Genomic DNA, 15,952 nt, shown 5'->3' with positions numbered 1-15,952 from the left:
CTATAAAGTTATGACACGATTAGGGTTTTATATCATATTTACATTATATTCATAAATAGGCAGGATTTGTCACACTAACACCACCCATGCCCCCCACCCATCTCCCCCCTCCCCCCGGACCCTCTCCAAATGACTGTACAACTTGGAATTAAGGTTGAGAGTATTTAGATTAGCTGATCTCTTTGTCCTATTCAACAAACAAAATTCCTCATATCTAAATATCCCATCACTAATGAACCCCATCCCCCCTCCACGATTATAGAAAGGACTTGAAGCCAACAGTTAAATTTGTTGACTCAAATGAATTACGTAGTCATTTGCCACTCTGTTAAAAATATTCCATGAAACAGACAACTATCATTCCTCTACAGGCTAGGTTTCAAACTTACAAAAATAACTTAAGCAAAACCATTTTGTAAAGGAGAGGTCAAACTCATGTGGTTGCACCATTATGTGGTGCCCCTTTCATATACGGAAAATATATAGATTTTGAGATTGTGTGATAGCCGAACAGTACAAAAGCAAAATATCCTGAAATTGCCAAGACTTTTTGGAGTTTTCAAAGAAGAAATATCCAACCGACTTTATTTGTCTGGTGTTTGAGATGAGGCCTTCCTCAATATCATTTTGTTTACTATAGCTCTAATATCAAATCAATACGCAAAGTTTACTGTTTGTGTATTTGGTTTGGTTCTTTCTTGTTGTTGTAGAAAACCCATCCAAGTACCCACAATGCACCACCAAAATACCTGATATTTGATATAAGTCGATAGAAATTGCAAATTGTACTTCTTTTACAGCCTTCTCTGGTCCCTTTCCATATCAAAATCAACTTTCCTTCAGTCATGTTTTAGCAAATAGAAATGCTCATTTTGAATGTTCAAAGTTCACAGGGCTGCAAGCATCACTCTGACCTAGCTTTAACATTGGCCCAGCATCATTTTATTTGCGTCATATAGTGAAAGGTAACGTACAGTGCGATGAAAATCTTGCATCCATTGATGTCAAGGAACGGTAAATAATGCTTCGTCTGGGAGAACAAAGGGTTTTTGCCGGATCTATGAAGGGTTTCGTTACTTCGATTGTTTTTATACTATAAAACATTAATAGGAGTAACTATGTTGAGGAATAAAACAATATTTGTGGTGTTTCTGATCAGACCATGCTTTGCAATGTTTAACCAAGTCATGTCACTAATTTTACCCAAGTGTTCGAATATCTTCTGAAATTGTGAATTTTTCTGCCAAAAAGTTCAGCCAGTGATTCCAGTCGGGAACATTTATTAATTGCGGCTGATCTTGACTTGGCGAGTGACCCTGTTGTTACCTGTTTGTTTCATATCTGAAGTTGCATGGAAACCACCATGTTGTAACGTTCTTTTGGTATGTAATATATTGTCTTTTTCCTTCTTTTTTTTTCAACAATGTCAAACAAATATGGAATCTAAACCCATGTCATTAATTCAAATGTATTTTTTTTTCTGTCAAATTTTAAATGGACAAAAATAAAATCGTGCATTTTTTGTGTGTATTTAAATAAATAACATCAATTAGTTGGCTGTTGTTTTTTGTGTGTATATCTCTTTGTTAATATTGGGGTTACATGCTGATCTGGACAATCGTTTTTAGTGCCGTCTACTGTGCCCATAAGTCAACATATGTCAATTTAATTTGACAGTTATGTCATTTTTTTTTTCACATATGTCAGTTCTTTTCCATTCAGAGCACCAGAGAATGGCATGTGACAATGGTCGTCCAATGAGACGACCGAAAGCCGACATGCGTCAAATTTAAATCGACATACGTCAATTACTTCTGCATATGTCAATTTTATCCAAACAGAGCAGGAGAAACTGATGTATGTCAATTTAATTCGACATATGTAGATGTCAGGAATAAGGGAGACTAGAGGCACCTTAACCATTTTTTTTGGTTCCTTGCTTTAGCATATTAACCTATGTAGTCAGGTTGGTGCGTGTGTGTATCTTGTGACACTTGCTTGGGTACACTGTAACTCAACAAGGGAAAGTTGGACTGAACTCAAACTTGGTATATAGATCCGCCATAGTGAGAAGGTGTGCTCTACTGTTTTTGGTGCCTGTGAAGGTCACCAAAGGTCAGTTAGAGGACAAAACCCCAAATATTAAAAACAGGGTCCGACGTGGTTGATATTTTGGGAGTAGTTGTGAATGGGGTAAGGGATCGTTTCCAAACATAACGGTCATGTGATCCAAGGTCAATTAGGGGTCAAAAACTAGTATTTTTGCAGTAACTTGAGAACAAAGAGTCCGTCAAGGTTGGGAGTTACGCTATAGTAATTCAATAGTCGACCTGCATCTAGGTTATCTTTGACCTTAGGTTGACCTCTGGTGACCTGTATTAGTTTCTTTGGTTATTTGAATTTTCGTAGCCATATTCGAATCTCAAAGGTACCTTCTGATCAATATTGTCCATCGGTTGACCCCTGTGCGACGTTCCTGCGCGAAGTTATCCAGTGCTGCCAAGTCACCCGCTTTGGGCGGGGGTCACCCGCATTTTCGGGTCGTCACCCGCCCACCTGTCCGAATCTCCCGCATTTTCCAAAAAACTCCCGCATTTTTGAAGAATCTCCCGCGAGGTCGGAAGGTCAAACCTTGAAATATATGTTCATTTTGGGAGATATTGGGCAAAGAAAAAAATTTGTCAATATTTTGATATAAGATAGAGCTATGTGTGCTATATAGAGGAAACTAACTCCCGCTTAGTCAATCGGACACCCAGTTCTCAAGTTATGAGGGGCCAAAGGTTGGTTTTGATACCTTTTTAACAATAACATTGTGTGTGTGTACATTGGAGCAAATAACAATTTTAGGACAGAGTGCACATCGAGGAGAACATTTTTGATAAAAACCATCAGGTCATCCAAGGTTGCTTATATGCAAAAAACTGCCAACTTTTTTGCAACATTTTTGCAACATTTTTTGCAACATTTTTGTGTGTGTACATCGGACCACATAACAATTTTAGGACAGTGCTGCTCCCATAGTCCCTTTTGGCTATAACATTTTCTTTTAACATGGTCAATATACTCACACTAACGTCTAATGGTAATGCAGATGCGGGACGTTCCACGTACGCATGTCACACACACACATTTTTGCCCCTCAAGTGCAGTTTTGTGAACAGGTCAGTGTCCTATTACAGTATGTTATTAAAAACACAACCCTGTCTCCATAGCAACAACAAAAACAACCTAATGTTTCATTATTCGAGCAGCGATTGATGGAACATGCTTCCGGCACCGGAGTTGATGTTTAATGTAGTGGTAACTATACTACCCGAAACAGACTAGAAAACAATTTAAATCAGCAACGTGACCAAACTCCCAAATATATTAAGTAGCCTACATGACAGGAAGGAGCAGAGATTATACGATAGGCCTACTATTACCAAAGAAGAGTACAAAAAAATAGCCGCGTCTCCCTTCTTTAGCTTAAGCTATATGTTATTAAAACTGTAACAATCAAGGGCGTAGGAACCGGGGGGGCTGGGGGCGCCGGCCCCCCAGTGAAAAATCCCCTACCCTTAGACCCCTCCCCCAGGCCGGCCATCAGTCTTCAGCCCCCCCCCACTCAAAAGTACCTTCCTACGCCACTGGTAACAATGGCACCGATATGAGAGTATTACTGGCTAATGTTAAATATGGCTTTGATAAGATGCAGTCAACTATTTGAAGTTGCTATGAGAAGAAATGAAATTCTTTCTATTAAGTTCAACTTCATAATAATAGTAATAATTAACTGCGGTTTGAATATCGGTATCTAAAGAGTTAATTAATAAGCCTATATAACGATCACGCTCCATTGCTCACCGAATATTGTTACGAAATGCGTGTTTTTTGTGTCTTCATATAAATATTCGCCTATATATGTACATTGGACATGTTGAACAAGATAGGCCTAACATGCATTTATGATATACCATATCAGAAGTATAGCCAGCAGCTTGCATTGTGACCTTAAACTAAAGTGTCACAACATATTTTGTTCATCATTTTAAGATAGTGAACAACTTAATTGGGTTTAACTGTAGCCATATTCCGTTCAATTCTAAAATTGACAATATTTTCAGCAAAGAAGTACTTGGATAAAGCGAGTGCATAAGACAATCAATCTGCAGAAGTGACTGACCGCGTCTGCGAAATCTTCAATTTGGAAATTTGTTAAAGTTGAATTGGTTGTATGCTGGAAAGATTATCTTTACTTTTCGGATTTATGTTGACTTAATGAATTAGTTTCTTTCCTTCCATCGGATACAATGACATGAACGGAAGGCCGATGGTTTCGACCTATAAACTCTATCATTATTATCACAGTTTATGAGCCTAAAAGGGAATTTATGACAGAGATATTACTCTGATAAAACAGTTTAAAAAGGAAATACAGGAAAGGTATTTCGTCTGTAGAGATATTACGTGAGGAACTGTTAAGGGCAGTTTATTTTTTTTTTTGTCATTTACATTCATGATTTGAACGGACATGGCTTCTTATAAATGTATCTTCTTTATCTGCAGTTTGTACGCCATCTTGTGCGTACCATGGATATACAAAGCTGTATTACCTTTTTTAAGTAGCGACAGTTTCGTAAAACCACGAAGTGTCTGGAAGAATTTCGATCTAGATATTAGGTCGAAAAATTCTGCGATTTCCGACCAGACTGTCGTACAGCCAACTAGTGACAAGGACCTCTTCAACGTGATTTTTATAGGATATGGCAAATTCAGTCATCACAGATTTCCAGAACATTGTGACTGTAATGGCGACCCGTATTACGTAACAAATGATACTCGTGGCATAAAGGACGCCGACGCCGTGATATTCACCATTGGAGCAAGGCATGGGATGACCTTGGAAAGCTGGCGGCGGTACCACAGAGAGAGAAGTCCCTCACAACTGTGGGTACTGGGTACACATGAGTCCCCATTAACTTGCGTAGCCGTCCGACCACCGGACGATATGAAAATGGTGTACAATTTATCGTTTACTTACCACAGCAGATCTGACTTTCCAACCCCTTACGGATTTTATACAAAGTATGCCACACAACAAAATGGCTCTGTGAATTGGTACTCTAAGAAGAGTAAACTCATCCGATGGTCCAGTTCGCATTGCCCTCTGTCACCGAGGCATTATAAAAGAAGGGACTTTGCATATGCATTAAAGGAACATATAAATATCACTATGTATGGTACTTGTGGCGATGGTCGCTTCGACGGTGAAGAATACACGGAAGCGGTGACGGAACATAAATTTTCTCTCATTCTGGAAAATAGCTGTTGCGCTGAGTACATAACGGAAAAATTTTGGGACTCTTTACTGAAATATAATCAAGTACCAGTGGTTTACGGAGCAACTCGAGAAGAATATGATAGAATAGCGCCACCAAAATCTTATATATTTATGCAAGATTTTTCATCCTTAGAGGAACTTGCAGGTTTCATTACTAAAGTTGGTTCTAGCGAGATCGAATACAATGAATATCACTACTGGAGGAGACTTGGTTACGTAACCAAACGGAGAAATCCGGAGGACCGGATCCACCATTGCAACTCAATATGCAGAATGTCAGATACGGTGAAACAAGCTAGAGCTGGTAAGAAATTCCAGTATGACGAAATGAGTGACGTTTTTTTCGGAGGCTGTCGTGACTGTCAGAAAGAATTAGACTTTTTTTACTGAATAAAAATTGACTTCAGATAAACAATTTAAAAAAAAAATCAACTTTGACGAAACGAGACGTGACGTGTATTTTGGAGAATGTCGTGATTTCATGTCAGAAAGAAATTGATATGTTACTGAATAAAAATTGATTTCAGATTGAAAACAAATTTAGTTGCTTTGCTTTTTAATCTTGCAACCCTTTCTAATTACAGTTGTCTAAATTTCTCAACAAAGGGATATTTTTTTTATTGAGAACTAACAGAAGCGAACTTTTTCTTTACAAAAAATGAAAAAAATAAACTTTTCATTGAGGTACGTTTGAGTCATATAAGGAGAGAACGTGACCCCCTCCGTGACCCTCGCCCCAACAAGTTATCGGCTTGATGCATTTTCCACCCTGGACTATAGTCATTTGATCATGACGGTGTTACATCAAAATGATATAGCAAGTTCGAATGAGAATAGACGCTACCCATGATCTTGCCGGTTGAAAAGTTGAGGAGCAATCTGCATTGTTTTACATAATATTTACAATTTAAAATCCTTCATGTCTTGAAGGTATCAAAAATAATTTTGGTGATTCCAATATCTGATGACCGAGAGAATTTAAAATGGAAGAACAGGGAAGAGACTAGTGACACTGAGGGTGGTGGGGGGGTGGGGGAGGTAGGCTAACCCGATCGAGCTCCTGCAGGTTAGCAAAATAATAGTAAATATCAGACTCCATAAATGGGAGTAAAGTAGGAGTATTAAAAGTAGACGAGCAAATTATTTTTCAGATCGGAAGCATAAACCAAACTAGAGAACTAGTGCCAGCCAGAGGAAGGAGAAAACTCACTTCACTGGTGGTGGGGGGGGGGGGCAACTGACCCGGCCCTGGCAATACTACCCTCCCAGGAGTATATAGGGAAGAGTGGGTGCAGGAGCAAATATTTGAAGTTGTCACCCCATCCCCATCCCACCCTGTGTACATAAATGTATATAATAATTTATAATGGTCATGGACTCTTTAATGTATGAACAATCCATGCTTCTATTGGTGTGGGGGAATGGGGGGGGGGGAGTTGTGCCTCACAGATAATGAAACCCTTCAATTCTGTTGAAACATAGAACAAATAACAAAGACATCATCTTTTCAATTGACCATAGTGTTTTATATTCCACTCTTGATTAAGTTGTTAATATTTAAAAATCTTGATGAACAAACATTTGTCGCTCTCTACCAATCTCGCCTCATCGCCTTTGAACCATATCAAAGAAGTGTATTTTTTAGAATATCCTCAAATTATTATAATCTTTAAAGTTATGACACGCTTAGGGTTTTATATCATATTTACATTATATTCATAAGTAGGCAGGATTTGTCACACTAACACCACCCATGCCCCCACCCATCTCCCCCTCAACCCTCTCCAATGACTGTACGACTTGGAATTAAGGTTGAGAGTATTTGGATTAGCTGATCTCTTTGTCTTATTCAACAAACAAAATTCCTCTTATCTAAATATCCCATCACTCATGAACCCCATCCCCCTTCCACGATTATAGAAAAGACTTAAGGCCAACAGTTAAATTTGTTGACTCAAATGAATTACGTAGTAATTTGCCACTCTGTTAAAAATATTCCATGAAACAGACGACTATCATTCCTCTACAGGCTAGGTTTCAAACTTACAAAAATAACTTAAGCAAAACCATTTCGTAAAGGAGAGTTCAAACACATGTGGTTTCACAATTATGTGGTGCCCCTTTATCTATTTATTTATTTATGACAGATATTACTCTGATATAACAGTTTAAAACGAAATTGTCACAAGTGACACATAGTGACCCTTTCTAGAAAGTAACAATCAAGTGATAATCCAGAAACCACGCAAACACTCTGCTTTTAATTCTCATGGATTTATTAGTACGAAATGTTTCACTGATTATTGGTAAAAGAACATATAAAAGAAATGCATACATGGACATAATTACACCCCCTGGATACTTATCCAGGGAATCCTACCCCCTTTTTTTCTAACTGACACTGCTCTCCGTATAGGACACACCCACTGGTGTAATACGCGTTATGACAGCCTTCAGAAAGTCACCGCCCACATGGTAGTCGCTATAGACGGGAGTGAAACTACTCAGCTTTTGGCACGTGTCAAAGGTAGGATCCCTGTATCCGGCGTCTAAAAAGTTAATGGACCAGACCACATCAATATTGGCACGGAAGAATAACCCCCCGTTACCCCAGGCAGTTAGCTTTGGAGTCACCAAAAATAAAACCCTGTAGACAGAGGAACAAAACCATTCCTAATATTTGTTTTAAACATACGGTCAATTTCTTACACCCAAATTCATGGTCTAAAAAGAAATTCAACTTATTTTGTTCACTATTACACCAACCCTTAATTACGAAAACAGAAACATCGTCCTCTGACTGATATCATCGTAAAATATAAGGAACATTTTAACCCTCACTCACTACGAGACACATTAACTTAAACAGGATACATCCTTTCCTTCGCTTTCTAAAGATAATCTTATAAATTTTCAGCATAAACTCTTTACGCGATAAATGGCTGACGGGCTGACCCGTCCCTGGCAATACTACCCTCTCAGGAGTACATAGGGAAGAGTGGGTGCAGGAGCAAATATTTGAAGTTGTCACCCCATCCCCACCCCACCCTGTGTACATAAATGTATATAATAATTTATAATGGTCATGGACTCTTTAATGTATGAACATTCCATGCTTCTATTGGTGTGGGGGAATGGGGGGGGGGGGGTTTGCCTCACAGATAATGAAACCCTTCGCTTCTGATGAAACATAGAACAAATAACAAAGACATCATCCGTTCAATTGATCATTGTGTTTTATATTCCACTCTTTATTAAGTTGTTAATATTTAACAATCTTGATGAACAAACATTTTTCGCTCTCTACCAATCTCGCCTCATCGCCTTTGAACCATATCAAAGAAATGTTTTTTTTTAGATTATCCTCAAATTATAATAATCTATAAAGTTATGACACGATTAGGGTTTTATATCATATTTACATTATATTCATAAATAGGCAGGATTTGTTACACTAACACCACCCATGCCCCCCCCACCCATCCCCCCCTCCCAGACCCTATCAAATGACTGTACGACTTGGAATTAAGGTTGAGAGTATTTAGATTAGCTGATCTCTTTGTCTTATTTAACAAACAAAATTCCTCTTATCTAAATATCTCATCACTCATGAACCCCATCCGCCTTCCACGATTATAGAAAGGACTTAAGGCCAACAGTTAAATTTGTTGACTCAAATAAAAATTACGTAGTAATTTGCCACTCTGTTTTAAGAGTTAAAAATATTCCATGAAACAGACGACTATATTTCCTCTACAGGCTAGGTTTCAAGTAATGAGGTTAAGTTCAAAACTTACAAAAATAACTTAAGCAAAACCATTTCGTAAAGGAGAGGTCAAACTCATGTGGTTGCACCATTATGTAGTGCCCCTTTCATATACGGAAAATATTTAGATTTTGAGATTGTGTGATAGCCGAACAGTACAAAAGCAAAGTATCCTGACATTGCCAAGACTTTTTGGAGTTTTCAAAGAAAAAAAATCCCACCGCTATCAAAACAAGAGTTTTGATAGCAATAATACAAAAAATAGAAATAAAGTTAACCATGTCAGCATGACCGTAAATAAAATTAGACTTTTTTTTCACAACGGAAACTAGTTGAAAGGGAGTAGCGTGTACCTTTCTTAGCAAAATGTCTCCCAAATATATCGTTATAAAGTCAAGCATCCCCCATCAAACACCTCCAAAAGTTGTTCATTTTATTTTCCACTCCTTTGAATTAATGAAACATATTTCTTTGTTTTATTGATTTCAATTTCACTGACATTTATTTTGGCTAATTGGCTTAGAAACAGGTATGGGGCTGTGTTCATTGGCAGGAGAAATATTTGATTCTTCAGTTCTCCCTCACATTCATAAACTTTGATATTAATTATGTATATTGTATGTGTTTCATAGGGTCTTTGTGTTGCAATGATGGATATTTAACTTTCAAACATATATTTTGTCAATAAGTCAATATATCCCTCCATGAGAATAATTTAGAATATACAATCAGATTCCTTCCTTCTTTAAGCACACGTCGTTAACAAGTGCTTCAGGCAAAACCATGTGTGAGAAAGTGAGCAGTTGGTTGGTTGATAGAGACTTCTATTTGGTAGACAGCATCGTGGATGTAAATATCTGTTGCATGATCTGGGGTATGTTCTTGTTATCCAGGCAAACGAACGCTCTCCCGGCCGGAAGATTCTTCACAAGTCTGAATAAAAAAGTTCAAAAAATGTATTAGTTAATGAATGATGGAGTTAGAGCAAACAAATTTATGGCTAGAACCGCAATTTGTTTCTGGTCATATTAAAATGTCTTTGCTCTTTTCCACAAAAAAAAAAAATTAATAAAGAAGTACTGTTATCATCCAGCGATGGTGTGTTCACTTTCACGAGCCCATTCCATAACCCAGGAGCAGACTGGGGCATAATTTGCTACGGGCTCAGAGATCCCACCAGCATTGCTACGAAACTAGGACAATTTTTTGACGAAATGAATTTTGGGGTCTTCGGCCTTCCAAGTTGGTAAACAGGTAGGCCTATTCGGCCCTGCTCACAAACCCTGCCCTAAATCATTTCTTTCTTCTGACAGCCCCCATCTCAAATCCTCTGTTTTCTAGTTCCTAGACTAGTTTCTCACTACAACACTGTCTTGTGTGCATTCATTACCTCTTTGTAGGATTTAATCAACCATAAAACACACACTGTTACATATTTACTCACTGAAGAAGATCATTTGATCAAATCTACAATCTTTGTCCATTAATTCTGCAAAGTACGCTATTTTCACCACATCCGTGAATGTTGAAAAATTGCAGTCCAAGAAATCAAAAGTCGATTTATACTAAACATCTTCTCACAATTGATAAATATCTTTTGATATGAGATAAACTAAAGCAGTTTTATTTTCCAACATTCCAAGTTTACCCCTGAATATGAAACTTTGCCATTTCATTGGGAAATGTGAAACAACATATACAAGCTGCTTTTCAAGACTGACCTTTCAGCTTGGTCGCCTAGGGAACCAATAAAGATGGCGTAGGCGTTGACTTCTTCATCTGCTGTCAGTTCCCGGGCAAAATGTTGAGGTCTGATTCCGTAACGGTCCAAGTTTGCGTCGCTGAGGACGATGACAAAATGCTCGTCGGCTTCTTTCTTTGTGATGTCAGCGATGGCATGCTTGGTGGCTTCGACTGTCATATCACCACTCATGCAGAATTGAGCATGTGCTTGCATTGTCTAAAAAAAAAATTTGGTAAAATATTAATTTCTTTTTTTTTGGAATTAGAAAATGACGAATATTGTCCAATATCGATAACCAGTATATTAAAGCAGATGGTGGCATTTGCAATTTCAACTTTTCTTGCAACCAAATACAATTGACCAGAAACTAGGTCTCTGATGCTCAATTTGCATATAAGAGTCAGAATGGACACTCTTATAGTCATTGGAGGTTAAGCAATCGATCACCCAGTACTGTAGATTAGACCTACTACACTTTCATAGCATAGCATACCAAGCCTAGCCAAGCTTAATTTGCATATAAGAAATGGGACTGAAACTGTTAAAATAGAATATTACACGAGGACATTGAAACTGTTGAGAGATGGAATATGGCGATGAAACACAACACCGGCATAGTTTTAGCATGTAGCTTGTCCAGATCGATTAAAAGTCTGTGAAACTTGTGAGAATGCTACGGTTTGTTGAAACCATGACAACTATGAGAGACCTGTGAACTTGTAGTAGATACTTGGACAAAAACAACAGACAAACATAAAGTATCTTACTTTGATGGTGTCCAGACGTTGCTTGTTATTCTTTGGTGGCTTGTCATCTTTTATGAACTGTGAGTCAAAATCTTCACCAGAGTGACCGACGATTTCATACTTTTTATAAAAAAAATGCAAACATCTCAGTAGTTTAAAATTTGTTTGGAATGAGAAAGATTTAAATACTATATCCACATGCCAACCAAGAGAAGGGTGGGGGACTTGGGTGGGGGGGGGGATATATTGTGTACACAGAAGTATGCCAAATGTGGATGCACATAGTACCAATTCAAGAATGTTTATTCAAGTGACCAAGATTTGTGCCCCCCTTCTCCAGATTGAACCCTCTTATGCAGCCTCTGCACAAACTCTCAAACTCTGAAATTTAATCTTGTTGCAAGTTTGACAATTTTGAGACCTGTCATACTAAGTACAGACACCTTACACATATAACAAAATTTAGGACGACGGCGAAGAAGCAAATCGATTGAAGGTGGAACCTACCACAAATTTCTTTTCATATCCTTCAAAGGATTCCATGACCATGAGGATGGCCTCCAGGGTTCGATCTAACCGACCATCGTAACCGTTGAATCTATACATGCTCCCGCTGACATCCACCACCAACCGCAACCTCTTGGGCTTCTCTTGAGGGCTGCCCATCTATTAACGGAGAAAAAAGAAGAAATCGATGATCTATTGAGATGGGATTTCTTTTGAAGGGAAAAAAGCCAGTTGTACTTTGAGGAAAGGGTGGGTGACCATACCTGACTTTGTAGCATATGGAAGATGTGAAGGGTTGGGTATTAGTCGTTATGACTACTAAATAACTTGATGCGGTTTACATGAAAAGAAAACATGAATAAATGGTGAGAATTCATCACAATCAAACAAAACATAAACTAGCATGGTCGTTATACCTGCAATCAACATGCTGACTGTAGATTTCACAATGACCAGTGCCCACAAGTTCACAACCCACAACAGAGATCACTGGAAATTCAGAATGTGTGGATGAATATTTTTGGTTAGAACTTTTGTCGATTCAAGGCATTGAAGACTCGCCCCAAGCCGCGCTCTAAAAAAGTTAACTTTCTGTCGCTTGCAAGTGAAGTTTATTTTATTGTTGCTACAAAATGCAGACAGTATACCTTGTTATCTTTTATCTAGACCTGAGATGTCCATCGCTGCTATGTACACTGTGTTGTGGGTATTGACAGTAGCTGTATGTATTGACTGTACACTAGTGTCTAATTACTAATTACAAGCTGTGTGTGTATTATCTGGGATCGATGGTGGTGTTTAACACTTCTGTTACACCTCGTTCGAAAATAGGTCAGATTACTGGCATGAGACGTTTCTTTGTGCGCGAGTCTTCACACCCTTTAATTAGCAGCTGTCAAAGGAACAGGCTACTACTGGCCACAAAATATATGAGTCTTAGTGGATAACATTATACGAACAACAACTATGGGAAAAAGAGAGACAAATATGTTGTCATTTGGTTACCTCGGGTTCTTTTTCTCCTCTTCTTTTGTAGATAGATTTTTCTCCGGTCAGACCTTCGATTAATTTCAAGTCGTCGAGATCGCCAGCTGATTGGTTCTTCAGCCACTGTCTTTCCTTGCCTTTGGCCTATGATGACAAAAAATAAATGAAAATATGATGACGATAAATATTGAAGAAGTTTTACAATCATAAAATTGTTTTATCTTTAGAGGAGTGATTCTCAAAGTGGTCCCTGCCACCCCCCCTGGGGGTGTTGGGAAGTCTAAGGGGGAGCACTACAGGGTACAAGGGGAGTAGGGGGCATTGATGATGATGATGATGATGATTTTGGGGTCCCTGGCGATTACGACACATCACTGCAGCGATTTAGGGCACAATAAGGCGAAGTCGAGGGGAGGGGAGGGGGTTGGGGGGGCATTGGGACAGTTCAAGATGGTCGAAGGGGGCGGTCATCTAAAAAGTTTGAGAACCACTGCTTTAAAGGTTTCTGGGGTAGGATACATTACATATAGTGAGAGACAGAACAGGGTAAACAGCAAATGAGAGAGTGCTGTTTTTTTGAGGGGACAGGTAAGCTATAAAGGAATGTAAATAAAGTGAAGCTTATGGGTACTTTTAAGTCATGCCTGAAGGTGGAGATGCAGATTGGGGAAGGAACAGGGTATGTGGGGGTTGGGTTGGGGTAGGGGCAGTGGCGCAGGTAGGGGAGGTCAAGGGATGGCACATGCCCCGGGCGCCGGGTTTAGTGGGCGCCGAAATGGGAGAATGAGATTAATATAAATAAACACTTTTTAGTAAAACATGAAGATATTGATGTATGTCGTCAGGCATGAATATTTTCCAGTTTCTAATAAGAATCTGAACTGAATGTAGTTGTTTTTATTAGCAAATTTATAGATTGTGATTTCTTTTCAGTCCATTTCGACCGTTTTCTCTTTCTTTTTATTCTGTTCTGTATTCTGTAATGACTACATGTCACAAAAATTTGGGTATTTCAGTATACAATTCCAAGGCAGTAGATTTCGAAAGATGGAAATATCATAGGCGTAGGAGCACAATGTGATTTAGGGTGGGGCTGTAACGACTTTCACCAAAATGTTTGTGCGCTTTGTGTGCAATTTAGTTTTCTTCTAGTAGTGGGGGCTGGGGGCGCAATTTTCTACTCTTGCACCCGGGCGCCAAAACCTCTAGCTACGCCACTGGGTAGGGGGAGGGAGGGGACTTACAATTTGACAATGCTAAGCAAGAATTCTGTCATGACATCCTCTAGTAACACTCCCATTATTTTATGCCATCATAAAAATAATATTCTGCTTGCAATGTTAACAGAGAGAGAAAGAGGACATTTTCCACTGTTTCTAAACTCAACTATATTTTGCATCAATTAAACATGTAGTTCAAAAGTTGGCTTTTCTTCTCAAAGTTCACCACAAGAATTGATGTCTAGACACAATCAACATGGCAAAGGTGCAAATATGACAAAAATCTTTATAAAGTCTGTAAACAGCATCAAAGCAATACATGACAGTAGAAGATGTCAGAAATATGGCCCTAATTAAAGTAACTTTTCTATCTTTTGGTATTAAAATTTTCAGGACATTTTTATATGCTTTGACCAGAATATATTCACTGTCTATGGTGTCAAAGGTAACCAATTTCAAAAATTAAAAAGCCACGATCTCCTATTTTAAGATCTTCACCTACAAAGACTTCTCAGCAGATATTGTTACCAGCCTTGTCTTTCATTTCCATCATATTTTAATCTAGCATATCTGGAATGGTCACTGCTTCCCTTATATATATACATATCTATATATAATTTTTTTATCTTACCTGTAAGGAATCAAGGGTCACTCTCAACATCTTGACTTGTCTCTGGACCCTCTCAGAAAGCTTCTTATAAGCTTCGCCATCAAACTCCGACATCTGTATCTCTTTCAATCTGTGGAGCAGAAAAAATTTGTTTGCACAATCTCATTAGAAAGGATAGTCCAGTGTACATTAAATTGTGACTGACAAAAGAGTAACATATTCTATTATTAAGCATCCTTGGTGAAATTTGCAAGCAATTCCTACGTACCATTTTCAAAGATATCGATACTTGAAAATTGTCATGGTTTTTAACAAAATACTTGAACTTGAAGTTGTGATGTCATAGTTGCATACGGAAAAACAAAATGCTTTGTTTCGCTTTGCTCTATTTTTTTCATTCTAAATTCTAATATTTTAAGGGCATATGAAGGTTAAAAATACTCCAATGAATATGGTGCGGTCATTTTGTGATCCATCCCAATTTTAAAGTAGAAAGTCTTGGAGGAAAATGATAAAAGACAAGAAAAATAGATAAATCCAAATGTTCATTGTATTAGACATCTATTCAGATATTCCTTTTAAAACTTGTTACAAGCAGACATATCCCACAACAAGGGTATAATAACTACAACAAATTTACAAGGTTAAGCGGGAAAGAAATAAAAACAGAAGAAGAAAAAACCAGGTATACTGCAGTAGTTGTAAATTACGCTGGGAAGCTAGTTTTCCATGTTGTATGTGTTGTTTAGTGGCTTCAAAATGTCCATTAACTGATCTGTATATGTCTCCCTTATGTCATTAACACTGCCCCGACCCCAACCCCCCCACCCCCAAATGGCACAGTGCCAAAGACCAGAGAGTTTCTACTCATGTTTGTATCTCGTCTCTATCACACCTTACATACCGATATAGTAAATTCATATATTCACGTGCTTTTGCTGGAAGAGTATCAGCAACTTAATAAAAAAAACGACTCACCGATCTTTGAAAGCCTTTTTTGCCACTTCTCGTGCAGCCCTTAGAACCTGATGGCAAACAGAAGATAG

General features: G+C 38.3%; 2 protein-coding genes across 2 annotated transcripts in view; one reads left to right on the top strand and one right to left on the bottom strand.

Moving 5' to 3' along the window:
- Nucleotides 1–4,516: 4,516 nt before the first annotated feature.
- LOC139975459 (4-galactosyl-N-acetylglucosaminide 3-alpha-L-fucosyltransferase FUT6-like) lies at nucleotides 4,517–5,716 on the top strand. Its single transcript, XM_071983457.1, has one exon. It carries the CDS (start codon nucleotides 4,517–4,519, stop codon nucleotides 5,714–5,716), a length of 1,200 nt encoding a protein of 399 aa, XP_071839558.1.
- Nucleotides 5,717–8,817: 3,101 nt separating this feature from the next.
- The window catches only part of LOC139974739 (von Willebrand factor A domain-containing protein 8-like), a 37,632-nt gene continuing 30,497 nt past the window's right edge, over nucleotides 8,818–15,952 (bottom strand). The window contains exons 38-44 of the mRNA XM_071982121.1: nucleotides 15,885–15,931; nucleotides 14,928–15,036; nucleotides 13,095–13,220; nucleotides 12,090–12,248; nucleotides 11,604–11,702; nucleotides 10,814–11,052; nucleotides 8,818–10,025 (exon numbers count right to left, since the gene is read on the bottom strand). Of these exons, the coding sequence (XP_071838222.1) occupies nucleotides 9,917–10,025; nucleotides 10,814–11,052; nucleotides 11,604–11,702; nucleotides 12,090–12,248; nucleotides 13,095–13,220; nucleotides 14,928–15,036; nucleotides 15,885–15,931 (888 nt within the window). The 3' untranslated portion in view covers nucleotides 8,818–9,916. The remainder of the gene's footprint in view (nucleotides 10,026–10,813; nucleotides 11,053–11,603; nucleotides 11,703–12,089; nucleotides 12,249–13,094; nucleotides 13,221–14,927; nucleotides 15,037–15,884; nucleotides 15,932–15,952) is intronic.

The sequence above is a fragment of the Apostichopus japonicus genome, chromosome 10 (assembly GCF_037975245.1).
Source record: "Apostichopus japonicus isolate 1M-3 chromosome 10, ASM3797524v1, whole genome shotgun sequence".
Lineage (NCBI taxonomy): Eukaryota > Metazoa > Echinodermata > Holothuroidea > Aspidochirotida > Stichopodidae > Apostichopus > Apostichopus japonicus.
Note: the sequence above shows the minus strand (reverse complement) of the source record. Positions and strands in the feature narration are given on the sequence as shown.

Bases quoted from the DNA above. Each gene is read 5' to 3' on its own strand.
- LOC139975459 (XM_071983457.1), top strand. From the start codon at position 4,517: ATGGCTTCTTATAAATGTATCTTCTTTATCTGCAGTTTGTACGCCATC.